Source organism: Anguilla anguilla, chromosome 6 (assembly GCF_013347855.1).
Source record: "Anguilla anguilla isolate fAngAng1 chromosome 6, fAngAng1.pri, whole genome shotgun sequence".
NCBI lineage: Eukaryota > Metazoa > Chordata > Actinopteri > Anguilliformes > Anguillidae > Anguilla > Anguilla anguilla.
Window position 1 is genome coordinate 145945 of NC_049206.1, and position 14838 is coordinate 160782.

Sequence of the window (14838 nt, forward strand, 5' to 3'; positions counted from 1 at the left end):
CACACGCACCCTAACCCTAACCCTCACACGCACCCTAACCCAAACCCTAACCCTCACACGCACCCTAACCCAAACCCTCACCCTAACATGCACCCTAACCCGTTACATTACAATACATTACAATACAGGCATTTTATCCAGAGCGACTTACACAACTTTTACATAGCATTTATTTATTTATTTATTTTTTTTACATTTATATCCATTTATACAGCTGGATATATACTGAAGCAATTTCGGTTAAGTACCTTGCTCAAGGGTACAACGGCAGTGTCCTACCCGGGAATCGAACCTGCAACCTTTCGGTTACAAGCCCAGTTCCTTACCCACTGTGCTACACTCCGTCCTTCTGTCCTAACCCAAACCCTAACCCTCACACTCAACCTAACCCAAACCCAAACCCTAACCCTCACACGCACCCTAACCCTAGCCCAGACGCGCACCCTAACTCTAACCCTCACACGCACCCTAACCTAAACCCTAACCCTCACACACACCCTAACCTTAACCCTCACACGCACCCTCACCCTAACCCTCACATGCACCCTAACCCAAACCCTAACCCTCACACGCACCCTAACCCAAACCATAACCCTCACACGCACCCTAACCCAAACCCTAACCCTCACACGCACCCTAACCCTAACCCAGACGCGCACCCTAACCCTAACCCTCACACGCACCCTAACCCAAACCCTAACCTTCACACGCACCCTAACCCTAACCCAGATGCGTACCCTAACCCTAACCCTCACACGCACCTGAAGCAGGACAGAAACAAGCTTGGGAGTCTTCTTCACCAAATCCTGAGCAAACATGGCTCGTGCAAGGCGTCCCTGAGCCACGCAGCACCATGTTTTTATTCTTAGTTTCACAGTCAGGGTGGGAGAGACGGAAAGCGGTGGGGTGGGGTGGGGTGGGGGTGGGGGGGGCAGCCATAGACAGAAGATTTAATTGTGTTATTTTTGGCCTCAGGCAGTTTTACTTCCTGTTTTACAGTCCTGAGATGGGCTCCACCCCCCTCAGCTGTCTGGTCTGTCTGACAAGCTGAATAATTAAAGCATATATAAATACTTTGAGCAAAGTGAGACAGTTTACTGGTCTGCCACATGGACTGAGTCATCATTGGGTTTGTGGAGCAAAACAGATGCAATTCTACAGTTGCAACGTGCATGATTCGTCAGCTAGTCAGTCAGTCAGTAAATCAGATTGTCAGTGTGTCAGTCAGTCTGTCAGTGTGTTAGTCTGTTTAGGACTTCTCTAAATTTGGCCATTGCATATGAAAAAAACACACTTGGAGTTGACACAGATTTGCATTTATATTATATTTATATTCATAAATAAATATACCCTAATACACAATATTTACCCAGCCTATTTTATCTATTAAAAATGTTAAATGCTTCTATTTGTTAATCAGAGCACAATCATCTCTTCATTACTGAAAGAACAGTAGGAATGTTGTCAGCTTTTTACTTCAATTCACCAACAACTATTTGAAGTATTGAAATGTGATATCATTTCTTTCAATGTTACAGCAGTAATAAAGTACTGAACTGTGATATCATTTCTTTCAATGTTACAGCAGTAATGAAGTATTGAACTGTGATATCATTTCTTTCAGTGTTACAGCAGTAATGAAGTACTGAACTGTGATATAATTTCTTTCAGTGTTACAGCAGCAATGAATCGTTCACATATTACAATACAGTTCCCCTCCAGCCATTCCAGAACCACGGTCAGTCACACTAAGAGAGCACACCTGGTCCTGTAGCCCCATCTGCTGGTCTGAATTAGCCACATAAAGCCTGTGAAAGACCAATGTGTCAGCAGCTGTACCGGCTTGTCTACTTGCCCTGTTTTATTATACAGGTGCGGTCGACCGTCGGTGTCACCCGATGTTGTCGACCGGGGTTGGGAGCGGCGGCAAGAAATTCTAACGACAAAGCGCTTCTTGTTACATTCATACCGCTAATTAAATAAACCGCCAGTAAACTGCATCGGAGAAATTAGCTGTTTCAACCCGTCGCTACACAAAACACTGAACAATGTATTGCCAGTCATTTCGGTGTCACCCCCGTCTGATGGTGTCACCCCCTGCACCCCCTACTGACCCCTCTGACCCCGACTTCAAAGAAGTTTCTTAAGAGTCGCCGCCCACCTGCCAATGGCTGCCGTGGACCTTGGACCAGCTGACGAGCTGACGCACCACCTAACGGAATTAAGGGCTGACCTCCCATTTTATTGCCTTCAAGTATTGAAAGGCGTTTTATTTAACATCGACATCAAACAATAGGATAGCATAAAACTTGTAATACCTGATATGGTAATTTTACTGCCATTTGTTGTTGTGTTTGTTTTGCTATGCGTGTGTTGGTCTGGTCTAGCAAACTCCTGACCATGTTGTTTTACATTATTAAAACTTTTTTTTATGAGACGCATGATTATGACTAAACGTACTAACAATAATATATCTCCTTTATTCAGATATCCTTTATTTCGAAACCATTGTCGTGTTTATGCTATTTCACTAAGCTGGGCTCTGCAGACGTACTGAATTCTGAATGGTTGTTGAACTCTGTTGTTCTGAATAAATGTGACCAAACCTCATTATATGGTAGTGAGAAAGTGAACATTAAGTCGCTCTGGGTAAGAGCGTCTGCTAAATGCATGTAATGTAATGTCTTAACCCTCAGAGCCCAGTTGTTATGTTTTTGGGGTGCGTCCGTTTCCTCCCAAAGTCATGTAGGCTCACTTTTACTCACTTGGAAAAGAGATGTCAATAAATTCACAGACCTGGCTGTAAATCAAGCAAAGGACAGAGCTCAAAGAAACAGACTGTACAACCCAGGGCCATGTCTTTCTCATTATTTAAAGTATCTGAAAATTTTAGCTTTTTGATTTTAAAATGTTGTACTAATTATTATTATTATTATTATTATTAAGAAGAAGAAGAAGAAGGCTAAATCGCACCATTCACTGTGCGGTGGAAAACCAGAGTATACGGCGAGTATTTTTGTGGTGGAGCTGTACTGCCGCTTTAAACTGGCTCTCTTTCTCGAGCCGCTGTAGAGGGATAACGGAGCCGAATTGCGTCACGTGACCTCTATGCCTCTTCTTCGTTTTGTTTTGCTATAGGCGGTGCGTGTGTCCCCAAATTCTCACTAAGATCTGACGGGGCAAGAGATCCGGGCGGATTGGCGAACAGTGAATCAAAATGGGACTATAAAGCAACAGAAAGAAAGAGAGTAACAATTCTACGAAATCCTCTGGGTCATTGTTTCCCACGCTGTACGCATCTCTGACACTTGACAAGACGCGGCTACTCTGAAGATACGTTGACCAGCATTACAGAAGAAACCGATTAGCCTGCTAGCTAAGGATATCTGCCTTTCTGCGGATATTACGTTTCTGATTTATGTTCAGTATTTGCAACGTGTTCTTCCGTTCACAATATGTATGTTAATCTAATCAAGAGATACAACGACGGGATGTTATGCGATTCAAAAGGGACATTTTACGTTGAAATAATGTGAAGTAGGCGATTCGTGTCATCATCAATGGTGAAGCGTTTGTTTAAACTAGGCCTATGATAAGACCAGATGACTATGGCTACATTTTTATTGCATACTTAACACAAGGTCTGCGTAATCAGCGGATGGATGTAATAGATACTTTCGCGTTAAATATGTGAAATATGGAAAATGTCATTTCATGTATGTGGTGTTCGCTTTAAATGTAGAGATCTGTTCTTGTAAAACATCCAATCGAAGCTGTTGTATTAAACCCATACGTCTCGTATGTGCTTTCGCGGCTGCGGGGTGATCAGTTAAGCCTATTAAACTGCGCCGCGCTGTGTGAAATGGGCCGACGACTTAATTTGGGAAACAAATAATTATTTGAGGCTTAAAGCAGCTTAAAGCATTTCCGATTTTTTGGGTGTGGTGACCTGGTCACAAAAACACAAAGCGCTGATTTATTCTACATAAAGGGCCAGCTAAAAAAACTCCAGCATTCACTGCAGCCCATTGCAACAATGGAGCGACTGTACGGCGGTGGCAGGAACTCTGGGGTGGTTGAGCCGATGCCTGGCTATGTGGAACTCATCTCCAGGGGCTCTACCGTCATGCTCGGTGCCTATAGAGACTGCAAGAGCTGCGGCGTGGAGCTCTCCAAAAAGACTCTCCTGGACAATGCACTCATAACGTGGGTGGAGGTCGGCCTGTTCTTCGTGTGCGCAGTAATGTGGACGCTGACCCGCCGTGGTCTGACGGCATGCCTCTTTCAGGTACGGTATACACCGCGCACTGCACACCGTGGCCTCCACCGTCCACACACCGGGTGGTGCGCTTGCCACCCGGACCAGCGCTTAAGGTATTAATGTTTTCCAGGTCCACGTTACAGCTGTTGACCCGGATTTTAGTCCAATTGTCCTATTCACATTTGGTCCTCTGCTGTTGGTGCGTGTGTATGGCATGGAAACCGCATGGCTACTCAGCTGGGACACTGTGCACGTGCAGGGATAAGTGTATTTACAGTAGCAGTACCGACCTTTTGTCCTCTGTGCTCTTAGTGCTGTAGGAAGGGCTTACAGCGATGCCACATTTACTGCTTAATGCACGGGTGAGATGGGGACGGAAAGGCACAGTTACACCTGCTTAACAGCACAGTCCTTACTCAGGAGTTACACCTGTTTAACAGCACAGTCCTTACTCAGGAGTTACACCTGCTCTACAGCACAGTCCTTACTCAGGAGTTACACCTGCTCTACAGCACAGTCCTTACTCAGGAGTTACACCTGCTTAACAGCACAGTCCTTACTCAGGAGTTACACCTGCTCTACAGCACAGTCCTTACTCAGGAGTTACACCTGCTCTACAGCACAGTCCTTGCTCTGGAGTTACACCTTACTAAGGACTGTGCTGTAGAGCAGGTGTAACTCCTAAGTAAGGACTGTCAGCCTAACTGGCAGAGGTGTGCCAATGTAGGTTGTTAATGAGCGTAGATCACTGTGCTGCCCCCTAGTGGCCATCCTCAAATGCACACAAATTAACAGGAATTCTTCCTTTTTCCCACTCACTGAATCCAAACCCAGAACCTTCTGTGCATTAATCACCCCCGCTGGTCAGGGAGAATCACTGCGCAGGACATACTGCATTCTGTTTGCATGACGAGACCCAGTCAGACCACAAACGGCACATTGTGCCGCTAAATTTGGCCTTGGGGAGCAGAGCAAGGCCATCTGCCAGCAACACTGGTGTGAGCCAAGGGGTGTGGGGGGGCTGTGGGGGCCAGACAATATATGCCCACCCCTCCCAGGCCAGTAAGAAAGAAGTGAGGAGGAGATGAAGTGTCTGAGCTGGGAGAACTTCAACACTGCAACTCCAATCATCTGGGGTTGCATTAAAGTATTTAAAAACTGCTGTAGGTGTGGTTCCACAAGAAGGAGCTGTGGCAGGTGCTTTGACAAAGATACTACAATAAACCAAGATGTCTGCACTTGCAGTTTTCACATAGAAACTTCCTGCCTTGTCAAACTGCAGACTCCATCAACTTCCCTATCCAGAGAGTGCCTGGGTGGGATCTCATTTGTGCCCTCCTGACCTCACCCCGGTCACAGATGATAAAAACCTGGGAAGTTTAGCAGTGAGTTTGGAATCTGCTAAAGTAATCCAAGAAGATTAGCCAAACGCAAATGCCGCACAGATGTTAGGAAGTATTTTTTCACAGAGTAGTCACAGCTGAGCTGTGTGTAGGGATGGGAATTGATAAGATTTTATTGATACCGATTCCATTACCGATTCTGCTTATTGATCCGATTCTTCACAATTCCTTTGATACATTTTTTCTGTGTGTGAAAAGAGTAGGCCTACACACAAGTTTTCAGCGTCAGCTTACTTTTATTATCTCTGAACAGAACATTAAACATATACACTGTATAATAGAGTGAATCACACATTTTAGATAACGTAATAACAAAATTAAAAAATAACATTTGAAGAAATTACTAGAATACAATATTAGTCTGCTAAGCCTGTCTGCGTGGCGCTAATGTCATAACATTGTAATTTACCCTCGGTAAGGGACGTGCTCGCACTGGGCTGGGAAACAGCACTCGCCCGTAGACTGTCGAATACATGGCATTCCTGGAATTTAAGGCCATGCTGCGTTGAAAGATGTTTAAGCATATTGCTGGTGTTTCCACCCTTACTTGAAATTGTCATTTTACAAATGTTGCAACTGGCGCTGCTGTCATCTTTTTTGTGAAATGAAGCCACCTTCCCCTCTGCCATGATGGCTGCCGTCCAAAACAAACACCTGAGAGAGGCAGCGTGCTGCCTGCGTGCGTGCCTCCCCCAAGGCGTTACGCCATTGTTTTGCAACGCGCAGCTGTCGTAAAAAGCATGCATCGATAAGCGGAATCAATAAGCTCGGAGGCACAAAATTCCAATGGTTAGGACAACTTGGAACCGGTTCTCAATGGGAACCGGTTCTCGATTCCCATTCCTCTCATGCTCAGCTGTACTGTGTTACCCTCAGCTGTGCTGGGTTGCCCTCAGCTGTGCCATGTGTTGTACTCAGCTGTGCTATGTGTCGTGCTCAGCTGTGCTGTGTGTTGTGCTCAGTTTTGCTGTGTGTCATGCTCAGCTGTACCGTGTTACCCTCGGCTGTTCTGTGTTACCCTCAGCTGTGCTGGGTTGCCCTCAGCTGTGCCATGTATCGTGCTCAGCTATGCTATGTGTTGTGCTCAGCTGTGTTATGTGTTGTGCTCAGCTGTACTGTGTGTCATGCTCAGCTGTGCTGTGTGTTTTGCCCAGCTGTTCCATGTGTCGTGCTCAACTATGCTATGTGTTGTGCTCAGCTGTGCTATGTGTCGCGCTCAGCTGTGTTATGTGTTGTGCTCAGTTGTACTGTGTGTCATGCTCAGCTGTGTTGTATGTTATCCTCAGCTGTGATGTATTGCCCTCAGCTGTGCTGTGTGTCATGCTCAGCTGTGCTATGTGTTGTGCTCAGCTGTGCTGTGTATAATCTTCAGCTGTGCTGTGTGTTGTGCCCAGCTGTGCCATGTGTCGTGCTCATTTGTGCTATGTGTCATGCTCAGCTGTGCTATGTTTTGTCCTCAGCTGTTCTGTATTGCCATCAGCTGTGCTGCGTGTCATGCTCAGCTGAGCTATGTGTCGCCCTCAGCTGTGCCATGTATCGCCCTCAGCTGTGCTGTGTGTAATCCTCAGCTGTGCTATGTGTCGCCCTCAGCTGTGCCATGTATCGCCCTCAGCTGTGCTGTGTGGCTTTTCTCCTGCATGTTCTGGCACCAGCCCTGTGCTTTGCACTATAGCTCATTTACAATCTGTTTACTTCTACAAGACTGAGACAAGGGAATTCAGTTTCAGATTCTCCAGTTGTAATCAATACATTCATTCAGAGCAACAGAACACATACAGGCTTCATACAACAACATGAGTTACATACAGGCTTCATACAATGCAGTGTGTGTGTGTATGCATGTGTGTGTGTGTGTATGCATGTGTGTATGTGTGTATGCATGTGCGTGCGTGTATGCATGTGTGTGTGTATGTGTGTGTGTGTGTATGCATGTGCGTGTGTTTGTGTGTGTACGTGTGTGTGCGTGTGTGCGTGTGTGCGTGTGTGTGTGTATGCTGTACAGAATGTACTGCAGCTTCCAGTAGAATTCGGACCCCTTACATAGGCCTATTCCTTGGCTGTGTTCCAGGAAGATTAAAATTTTCCAGTTGCTGGAGTTTCATAAATGCACATGCTACAGGAGCGTACAGTAAACATTACAGGCATAAACAGACTCTTTTCAGACGAACGCCCTGAGCTAACCCCTTCTACAGGGATTCAGTACAGTCTCACAGCACACCCGTGTGTGCATTTAGTGCTATGTATGCATGGAGGTGTTTTGTGCTAACGTGCTATGTGTGTGTGTTTTGTGCTCACGTGCTATGCGTGTGTGTTTTGTGCTAACATGCTGTGTGTGTTTTGTGCTAACGTGCAATGCGTGTGTGTTTTGTGCTATGCGTGTGTGTTTTGTGCTCACGTGCTATGCGTGTATGTGTTTTGTGCTAACGTGCTATGCGTGTGTGTTTTGTGCTCACGTGCTATGCGTGTATGTGTTTTGTGCTAACGTGCTATGTGTGTGTGTTTTGTGCTCACGTGCTATGCGTGTATGTGTTTTGTGCTAACGTGCTATGCGTGTGTGTTTTGTGCTCACGTGCTATGCGTGTATGTGTTTTGTGCTAACGTGCTATGCCTGTGTCTTTTTCAGCCAGTGGCCCGGTGGTGCCAGCTGAAGCCGCGGTGTGCTGCTAAAATGCCGGAGAGCGCGTGGAAGCTCTGTTTCTACAGCATGTCCTGGTCCTACAGTGCCTATCTCCTGTTCTGCACACACTACTCCTTTTTCTACAACCCTCCTTCCGTCTTCTATGGTATGAGTCTCGGCAAGCCACACGGGCCATGCCCATGCACAAGCCACACCCACACAGGCCATACCCATGCACAGGCCACAGCCACACAGTCCAGCCCCACAAGCCACAGCCACACAGTCCAGCCCCACAAGCCACAGCCACACAGTCCAGCCCCACAAGCCACAGCCACACAGTCCAGCCCCACAAGCCGCACCCACACAGTCCAGCCCCACAAGCCACACCCACACAGTCCAGCCCCACAAGCCATGCCCACGCACAAGCCACACCCACACAGGCCATCCCCACAAGCCACATTCTCAGAGGCCATCCCCACAAGCCACACCCACACAGGCCATTCCCACAAGCCACACTCAAACAAGCCCCTCCCACAAAGGCAAGATGCCAGCCAGGCAGATCAGTGGTGATGAGAGAATTAGACTTTCGTCTCAACACCTGTGAGTAAAATGACCTGCATCAGATCGTTGTTTCAATGTTTATATATATATATATAATTGTAATATTTTATTTAAATTATAAATAATTGCGTGTATCTTTAATTTGTAACTTTGTGCTTTAATCACACAGTAGAGGCTAGAGTCTGCTGGCTTTGTGCTTTAATCACACAGTAGAGGCTAGAGTCTGCTGGCTTTGTGCTTTAATCACACAGTAGACGCTAGAGTCTGCTGGCTTTGTGCTTTAGCCACACAATAGAGGCTAGAGGCTTTGTGCCTGTTAGGTTTGCTCCTGTCAGAGGTCAGAGGTCATGTGTCCCACCCCTCAGGCTGGAAGAGAGGGATGGCGGTTCCCGCGGATATCGCCCTGGCGTACCTGATCCAGGGCAGCTTCTATGGCCACTCCATCTACGCCTCCATCTACATGGACGCCTGGAGGAGAGACTCCATCGTCATGGTGACGCATCACATCATCACTCTGGCTCTGATCACTTTCTCCTACGCCTTCAGGTGAGAACATCTGTCAGTCTGTACATCAATCAAACATCTGTCAGTCTGTACATCAATCAATCATCTGTCAGTCTGTACATCAATCAATCATCTGTCAGTCTGTACATAAATCAATCATCTGTCATTCATTCAACCGATCAATCGAATTACTTAATCGATGGACCAGATCAGTTGGCCTGTGCAGCCACACTATTCACTGTCTGTCTGGTGGCCACAGTAGTGTTTGTCTGTATGTAAGAGTGGCAGGGTGTAAGAGCAGCAGACAGGGTTTAAGAGTAGCAGAGTGTAAGAGCAGCAGACAGGTGTAAGAGCAGCAGACAGGGTGTAAGAGCAACAGACAGGGTGTAAGAGCAGCAGACAGGGTGTAAGAGCAGCAGGGTGTAAGAGCAGCAGAGTGTATGAGCAGCAGAGTGTAAGAGCAGCAGATGGGTGTAAGAGCAGCAGGGTGTAAGAGCAGCAGACAGGGTGTAAGAGCAGCAGAGTGTAAGCGGCAGGATGTAAGAGCAGCAGACGGTGTAAGAGCAGCAGCAGGGTGTAAGAGCAGCAGAGTGTAAGAGCAGCAGACAGGGTGTAAGAGCAGCAGAGTGTAAGAGCAGCAGACAGGGTGTAAGAGCAGCAGAGTGTAAGAGCAGCAGACAGGGTGTAAGAGCAGCAGAGTGTAAGAGCAACAGGGTGTAAGAGCAGCAGAGTGTAAGAGTAGCAGACGGGGTGTAAGAGCAGCAGAGTGTAAGAGCAGCAGGGTATAAGAGCAACAGGGTGTAAGAGCAGCAGACAGGGTGTAAGAGCAGCAGGGTGTAAGAGCAGCAGAGTGTAAGAGCAGCAGCAGAGTGTAAGAGCAGCAGACAGGGTGTAAGAGCAGCAGCAGAGTGTAAGAGCAGCAGACAGGGTGTAAGAGCAGCAGAGTGTAAGAGCAACAGGGTGTACGAGCAGCAGACAGGGTGTAAGAGCAGCAGAGTGTAAGAGCAGCAGACAGGGTGTAAGAGCAGCGGCAGAGTAAGAGCAGCAGACCAGGTGTAAGAGAAGCAGGGTGTAAGAGCAGCAGAGTGTAAGAGCAGCAGGGTGTAAGAGCAGCAGAGTGTAAGAGCAGCAGACATGGTGTAAGAGCAGCAGAGTGTAAGAGCAGCAGACAGGGTGTAAGAGCAGCAGAGTGTAAGAGCAGCGGCAGAGTGTAAGAGCAGCAGACAGGGTGTAAGAGCAGCAGGGTGTAAGAGCAGCAGACAGGATGTAAGAGCAGCAGAGTGTAAGAGCAACAGGGTGTAAGAGCAGACAGGGTGTAAGAGCAGCAGAGTGTAAGAGCAGCAGAATGTAAGAGTAGCAGGGTGTTAGAGCAGCAGAGTGTAAGAGCAGCAGGGTGTAAGAGTAGCAGAGTGTAAGAGCAGCAGGGTGTAAGAGTAGCAGAGTGTAAGAGCAGCAGAATGTAAGAGTAGCAGGGTGTAAGAGCAGCAGACAGGGTGTAAGAGTAGCAGAGTGTAAGAGCAGCAGAGTGAGTGACTCTTACCTGCGTCTCTCTCTCACCTGCAGCCCTCTCCCTGACTCTTATCTGTGTCTCTCTCTCCTGCAGCCCTCTCCCTGACTCTTACCTGTGTCTCTCTCTCCTGCAGCCCTCTTGCTGACTCTTACCTGTGTCTTTTTGCAGATATCACAATGTTGGGGTGCTGGTCCTGTTCCTGCACGATGTGAATGACGTGCAGCTGGAGTTCACTAAGCTCAATGTCTACTTTAAAACCCGGGGGGGTGGCTACCACCCGGCCAACAGCATCATCTCCACCCTGGGCTGCATCAGCTTCAGCGTCACATGGTGAGGTCCGCCCGCGTACTAACGAGGCCCGCAGACTAATCAGCCAAACCGCCTTCACACACCACATCACACACTACGTCTGTGGCTCTGGTTAATGTCCCTGCACACGCGTGTCCTCCGCACACGTCTGTGACCAGAGGTGGGTAACCCGGCTTCAAAGAGTAAAAAGACTGACCATGTATTTGCTCCATCACCATGCACTAAACCAGCTGATTCTAATTAGCATAACTCTTCAGCATGATAGGAGAACTAATTATTGTAATCAGCTGGTTTAGTGCATGTTGGTGGAGCAAATACATGGTCAGTCTTTTTACTCTTTGAAGCCGGGTTACCCACCTCTGTCTGTGACTCTGGTTAATGTTCCTGCACACGCATGTCCTCCTCACAGGTTCTGGTTCCGGCTGTACTGGTTCCCCCTCAAGGTTCTGTACGCCACCTGTGTGTCCAGCCTGGCGTCTGTCCCTGACATCCCTTTCTACTTCTTCTTCAACTGCCTCCTCCTGCTGCTGCTGCTCATGAACATCTACTGGTTCCTGGTGAGTCAGTGTTTTCCCCTGGGCCTGGTCTGGCCTGGTTACCATGGGCCTGGTTACTATGGGCCTGGTCTGGCTTGGTTACCATTTCCCTGGTTACTATGGGCCTGGTCTGGCCTGGTGTCCCTTCTCCTTCGTTTGTGACCACACCTGTGGGTTTGATGACTCTTCTCTGGCAGTGGCCTCCCCAGTGCCAGGCAAGGTGGGCGTGTCTCTGAGCCTGCTGTGGGTGTGGTTTGTTTGAGCCCCGCCCCTGTGTCTCCCTGCAGTACATTGTGTTTTCTCAGCCTGCTGTGGGTGTGGTTTGTTTGAGCCCTGCCCCTGTGTCTCCCTGCAGTACATTGTGTTTTCTCAGCCTGCTGTGGGTGTGGTTTGTTTGAGCCCCGCCCCTGTGTCTCCCTGCAGTACATTGTGTTCTCTCAGCCTGCTGTGGGTGTGGTTTGTTTGAGCCCCGCCCCTGTGTCTCCCTGCAGTACATTGTGTTCTCTCAGCCTGCTGTGGGGGTGGTTTGTTTGAGCCCCGCCCCTGTGTCTCCCTGCAGTACATTGTGTTCTTCGTGGTGAAAGTGCTGACGGGGCAGATGAGGGAGCTCAATGATGTGCGGGAGTACGAGGAGGAAGAGGAGGAAGAGGAGGAGCCTCTGAGAGATGGCTCTGTGAAATATAGGTGAGGTTCACAGATGGACTGGGCCTTGCAGCCCAGGTCTCAGATGGCCGTAATGTAGCTTCTGATTGTGTTTGTATGTTTGGGGGGAAAAGGCATTTCCAGGCTTCTGGAAGATGAAGAGGGAGCAAGCAGCAGAACTACACCTGCAGTGGGTTAAGACACAAAAGTACAGACCAAGATTTTCATTCAGAGTGAAGACTGGCGCCAGATGTGCTTAACACCTGGAGCACAGCAAATCCTTTAAAGCACGATAATTTCACTCTGATATTGCACTGTGATACTGGGTTTCGCCACCTAGTGGTGCTAATGGGTCAGTATATTTCACATGTACATTATATCTCACATTTGTCCTTCACTAGATGTGCATTTGCGTGTGTATAAGTGCGTGTACCTCTCCGTCTATCTCTCAGCCAGGAAACCTGGCCAGCTGGGGGCCTAAAATCACCTGTGCCCACAGTTTGGAATTTAAAATTTATTTTAACTTCTCATAACGAAGTTAAGCCTTACAGTGAAGTAAGCAAACTTCAAAATATATATTTGTAAATGCCTGGAAAGTGTCCAACCAAACCCTTTCCCTGGGTTCAATCCCTCAGTGAGACCCTGAGTCACTTCTATAAGGCAGGTGTTAGCACAGTGCTTTCCCTTTAACGTTTGACTGAAAAACTTCTTTAATCTGTAACTGAGACCCAGGTGATGTTCCTGTGTGTTATTGGGCGCGACTGTGGCCTGACTCCACTCTGACATGTTCCTTTTCTCCCTGCAGGTCCCCTGTGCAGAATGGCCTTGTGAAAGACAAGCATCTATAATGATCTCAGTAGCACCTACTAGTTGCACTTATCTGGAACTGCAAGTAACTAGGTGGCCCAGCAGAAATTTAGCCCATTGTTGTGGATGGAGTTACTGACTGGTCTTTTATAAAGAAAAACAAAAATAGGCTGCTAGGCTATGACAGTTTTTAGTTATTTTACATTTTTTTATTTACACCACTGTGAATGTTTATTTCAGATTGCTGTACTTGTGTCAGGTAAGAAGTACATGTTTTGTTGACAGGCGACTGTTCTCAAGTATAACCCTGATTATTTTCCGGTTTTTCTATGTACACTCCTAGGTGCCCAGCAAGACGGGCTCTCTCTCGCTCTCTGTTTGAACTTCGCCAGAGCAGAGACACAGAAATGCAGGTAGAAACAGGTAGAAATGCAGGTATTTGAAAGTGATGCCGTTCACAGTGATGCACAGTTTGCCTGGATGATACTGATGTGTTTTTTATCGTTTGAGCTCTCCACAATGGCTGCCATTTTCCTGACTCTGGGGGTGAAGGCAACAGCAGGGGAGTGTGTGCGCCCCCTACAGGCAAAAAGCATGCCTGTTTATTTATCCACCGAAGCCTTCTCCCGTCTCGAACAGTATCCGAGGGTTACCATTGAACCCAAGCAGGTCCTGTGCCACTGAGCCACGGTGATGGGTTATGGTTAGGAGCTAGCATTAGGGTTTATAGTTAGCGGTTAGGGTTTAAGGTTAGGGTATCCTCGGTGATGGGTTATGGTTAGGAGCTAGCATTAGGGTTTGGAGTTAGCGGTTTGGGTTTAAGGTTAAGGTTAGGGTATCCACGGTGATGAGTTATGGTTAGGAGCTAGCATTAGGGTTTGGAGTTAGCGGTTAGGGTTTAAGGTTAGGGTATCCACGGTGATGGGTTAAGGTTAGGAGCTAGCATTAGGGTTTGGAGTTAGCGGTTAGGGTTTAAGGTTAGGGTATCCACGGTGATGGGTTATGGTTAGGAGCTAGCATTAGAGTTTGGAGTTAGTGGTTAGGATTTAAGGTTATGGTTAGCGTGGTTTTCAGTCTTTGAGGATGGGGAATCATCCGTGTTTGGAAATAAGGGAAGTACTTTTTGGGTCCCTTGTGGGGAGGGGGTTACTAAAGTGTTATGATGGAGAGGAAAGTAAATAACATTTTCACATTTCCTGTTTTCATAGTGTACGTTTTAGCTCCGAAAATGAAGGCATACATGTTGATGACAGTAGACAGTTGCTGTAGCTAAATTGGATTGTAGACCTACAAGAGTTTTTGTTATATAGTTGTACTATGTTTTAGGCTTTATTATTACATAGGATTTATGGACAGCAGATTTGATCTTGGACATAGGTTTTGGCAACAGTTTTAAGTAACAACACTGATTTAATAGCTGTCTTTATTATGCAGGTATAATAAATCCTTGAGGATCTTGTGTTTACTCAAAACAAGCATCAATCTGAGTGTTTGAATGCACATAATCCTACAGATTACGGAATTAAAATGAGTAAACTTTATAACTATGTTTTAAGACTGAGGGTGACAACCAAACATTTCTCCTTAGGTTGTCCCACATCTTCAGAAGCAGAGGTATTCAGATTACCCACAGGTGTTTGTGTGCGTGTGTCTGTGTGTGAGGGTGTGTGCGTGTCTGTGTGTGTGAG

The 14838-nt window shown here is 47.2% G+C and overlaps 1 protein-coding gene across 3 annotated transcripts; it reads left to right on the forward strand.

The window, feature by feature from the left end:
• Positions 1-3084: 3084 nt before the first annotated feature.
• LOC118230622 (ceramide synthase 1-like) lies at positions 3085-14628 on the forward strand. Of its 3 annotated transcripts, XM_035423790.1 has the most exons (8): positions 4165-4288; positions 5544-5646; positions 8288-8447; positions 9208-9388; positions 11025-11186; positions 11575-11722; positions 12261-12385; positions 13149-14628. In XM_035423790.1, exons 3-8 carry the CDS (start codon positions 8333-8335, stop codon positions 13189-13191), a joined length of 774 nt encoding a protein of 257 aa, XP_035279681.1. In that variant the 5' UTR covers positions 4165-4288; positions 5544-5646; positions 8288-8332; the 3' UTR covers positions 13192-14628. The 3 variants fall into 3 exon arrangements, with proteins under 3 accessions (XP_035279680.1, XP_035279679.1, XP_035279681.1); XM_035423788.1 differs by lacking the exon at positions 5544-5646 and having other exon boundaries at positions 3088-4288; XM_035423789.1 differs by lacking the exons at positions 5544-5646; positions 12261-12385; positions 13149-14628 and adding an exon at positions 12125-12253 and having other exon boundaries at positions 3085-4288.
• Positions 14629-14838: the final 210 nt, after the last annotated feature.